Source organism: Ziziphus jujuba, chromosome 8 (genome assembly GCF_031755915.1).
Source record: "Ziziphus jujuba cultivar Dongzao chromosome 8, ASM3175591v1".
NCBI classification, from domain to species: domain Eukaryota; kingdom Viridiplantae; phylum Streptophyta; class Magnoliopsida; order Rosales; family Rhamnaceae; genus Ziziphus; species Ziziphus jujuba.
The window spans coordinates 24,387,569-24,390,827 of NC_083386.1; the positions used below are offsets into that span (position 1 = coordinate 24,387,569).

At 34.6% G+C, this 3,259-nt stretch overlaps 1 protein-coding gene across 1 annotated transcript; it reads left to right on the forward strand.

Moving 5' to 3' along the window:
* The first annotated feature begins 1,995 nt into the window (after window positions 1-1,995).
* On the forward strand, window positions 1,996-3,034 carry LOC107414311 (pectinesterase inhibitor 4). Its single transcript, XM_016022425.4, has one exon. It carries the CDS (start codon window positions 2,102-2,104, stop codon window positions 2,729-2,731), a length of 630 nt encoding a protein of 209 aa, XP_015877911.2. The 5' UTR covers window positions 1,996-2,101; the 3' UTR covers window positions 2,732-3,034.
* Window positions 3,035-3,259: the final 225 nt, after the last annotated feature.

The window sequence follows — 3,259 nt, forward strand, 5'->3', positions numbered from 1 at the left end:
AGACCGAAAGTGCTAAACAAAAGCATTCAGGGACTAGAGTACAAAAGCTTAACAATTGAAGGGGCATGAATGCTAAATATCCTATCATATATATGAAAGTTTGCAATTGTTAAAACAATAATTATATACTAGCTTATATTTCAAGCACAAAATTGTAAATAAAAAGAATAAAATAAAAGTTTATTAAAACTGAATTTTAGAAAGCAAAGTGCTAAACAAAAATCATAATCATAGTGTAAAAATTTAATAACTGAGTAGTTATAGGTGCTAAAAATTAATATATTATCCATGGGTTTTTAGGAATTTTACGAAACATTAAGGGATATATATATATATATATATATATGATCAGTTGGAATTTTCATATTTTCTTTTAAGTAATTATTTAAACAAAACAATCTGTTCACCCCAAAAAAAGTAATAATTAAGGATCATGATGCAATGATTATTTGGGCTGAAATTTGGAACAATTGCTTAGCGTGGAGAGGGATTGAAGAAATCACGAAACCTCGACTTGATACTCAAACAATTCATGCGTCTTGATCAACTGCACCTTATCACCTTGGCATCCAAGGCTCTTCTTCGTAATTTTCTAAAATACCCCTATTTTTGATCGCGTGGCCGACAGTGTGTGGCTAAATCTGCTTGCGGTTTCACGTAATCGAGTTGTAGAGACTAAAACTTTCCTCCGCAACCACGCCGTGGTCCACCAACAGCGCCTTTCGTCCTGCAGCGTTTCACGCGCACGACACTGCATCAACACATGTGATGCTCTATCTGGCACGTTCCTCGAGGAATTTTGACTTTTCAACCGTCTCATGGCAGTTATTTGACACGTGCCTACCCCTTAGCATAAGCACATGACTTGCAGTAGGCCCTACGTGCTCTGTATATTTCTTCAATTGTTCAGCTTCACGAGTCTATTTAGCAGTGAAAGGTTGAACAACCGCGAAGGAATTCATACCATTACTATTTTTGCACATTTTTATGGTGACCAGCAGTTTTCTGAACCAAAAATCAAAAAGTGGAAAGTAAAAAAGAAAAAAAAAAATCATAGAAGATGGAATATCATGTAATTATTTTCTCAAATAAAATCGTTAAAAATAATTATTGTGTTTCTCAATGTTATGGTAAAAACAACTACAAAGAATTGCATCCCAAACAAAGAAAAAACATTTTCTTTTCTTTTCTTTTTTTGGCAATTGACGAAGAAAAAGACTTGCCAATATATAACAAGATCAAACCAACATTCACTTTCTTTCTGCCGAAGAAAATTTTTCCTAGCCTTTCAGGAAATCCAGTTATACAATTATGAATAGTTCTTTTTTGTACCAAGTGATAAATTAGTTAAGTTACAAACAACATGGAAGAGGAAAACAACTAATACTCGGGACAACATTCATCATCATAAAATCGTCCTATTCGCTTTTTTTAGATAGAAAATGAAACAAAGACAATTAGATGGGGTATAGATTTTGGAACGATTATAAAGATATTAAAACCGAATAGAAATTTTCACCCCTTTATTTATTTATTTTTTTATCTTTTTTAGAAGGAAAAAAAAAAAAAAACCTGTTCCTGTTTTATCCGTGTTTATATATGATGGTATTGGTGTGATATAAAGTAGTTAGTTTATTCTAATTTTATATATCCGACAATAATTACAATGCAAAACAGCTGCTTTACAACCATTTATGTTTCTTCAAAATCATGCATTACCCTATTCACACGTATCTTTTTTGCTTCTCATTTGTAATATCCTCTTTCAACCGTTTCTCACTATTATTATTTATGTTGTCCAACGTATACTCTGATCCCTATTTTTTTTTCTATTCTCTTTCTTATTTTATTTTATATTTTAATTAAGATCTAAAATCTGCCCTCACGATGGCCATGCATGTGCCATCTCATCATGTATAATTGCTATTATTATTTTTAGCTTAATTAAAAATAATATATTATTAAGATTCAGGAAATGGGTTTTGGAGTTTTCAAATAGGGGGTCCAAAAGACTCAATTGGTCCACCTGAAAACTTTCACTATATAAATTTGAGATCTGCTCACCATACTCACGTACAAACACTCGAGAGAAACACAAAAAATGGAAGCTCACACTTTCACTACAATATTCCTAATTCTCCTAGCCAACACTCTTCTCCTATTCATAGCAAATGCTCAAACAGTCTCAACGGCTTCTAGTTCTCCTCCTCAATCCCAGAAGAATTTCATCAAAACGGCTTGCAATTCCACCACAGACCCACAATTCTGCTACAAATCTCTCTCTCCCTTAGCCTCTAAAATCCAATCCAATCCTAAAAAACTTTGCATCTACGCCCTCACACAAGCACTTGGAACAACAAAAACATTTTCTTCCGCGGTGAAAAAGCTGAAAAAGACCAAAGGAATCACCCATATGGACGCCGAGATCATCGACGATTGCTTAAACAACATCAAAGACTCCATATCCGCACTCCAACAATCGTTGAGTACCATGAAGGCCCTCAACGGTACGGATACAGAATCTCATTTGGGAGATATAAGGACTTGGGTTAGCGCCGCCATAACAGATGACGATACGTGCACAGATGGGTTTGATGACGAGGAACAAACCGGTACTCAAACCAGCAGTTCGGCGACGCTGAAGAAGCAGATTAAGAAGAACATTTCAGCCGTTGCTAAATCCACTAGCAACGCTCTGGCTCTCATCAACAACCTCAGTCCCACATACTAGTCCGTATGTGTAGAAAATCTTCAGTGCGACTGGGCCCAGGGTGCACCTTACTCAGGTGCCGTTGTGGAGCCACAAATATTCTCTAACCCACATGTAAACAAGGCCCACGGTGCAGCTGTCCAGATGATGAAGTATTTTTTCTGTATTTTCAATTTCCTTTTCTTTTTCTTTTTCTTTTTTTCTGATCTGGCTAGACATTTTCTAATTTATAGGCATTTTCCAATTTCTGCTAGATGGGAACCTTAATTCATTTATTAATTTCATGAATACCCTTTTTTAAGGGGGTTTCCATGTGGGGATAAAGATCTGCGAGTTATTTCCATTCAATTCGAGAAGAACTATCCTCGTTATATATATATATATATATATATAATCCAACACCATATTTATTGGGCTTAAGATGTTTTCACTGTAATATTTTTAAAATTAATTGTATTTTAGTATCATGCTATTTCAATCCCACAACCCCATGAGTATTGGTGTAAGTTATATATTAAATAAGTCAACTTCAATTAAATTTGTCAAATA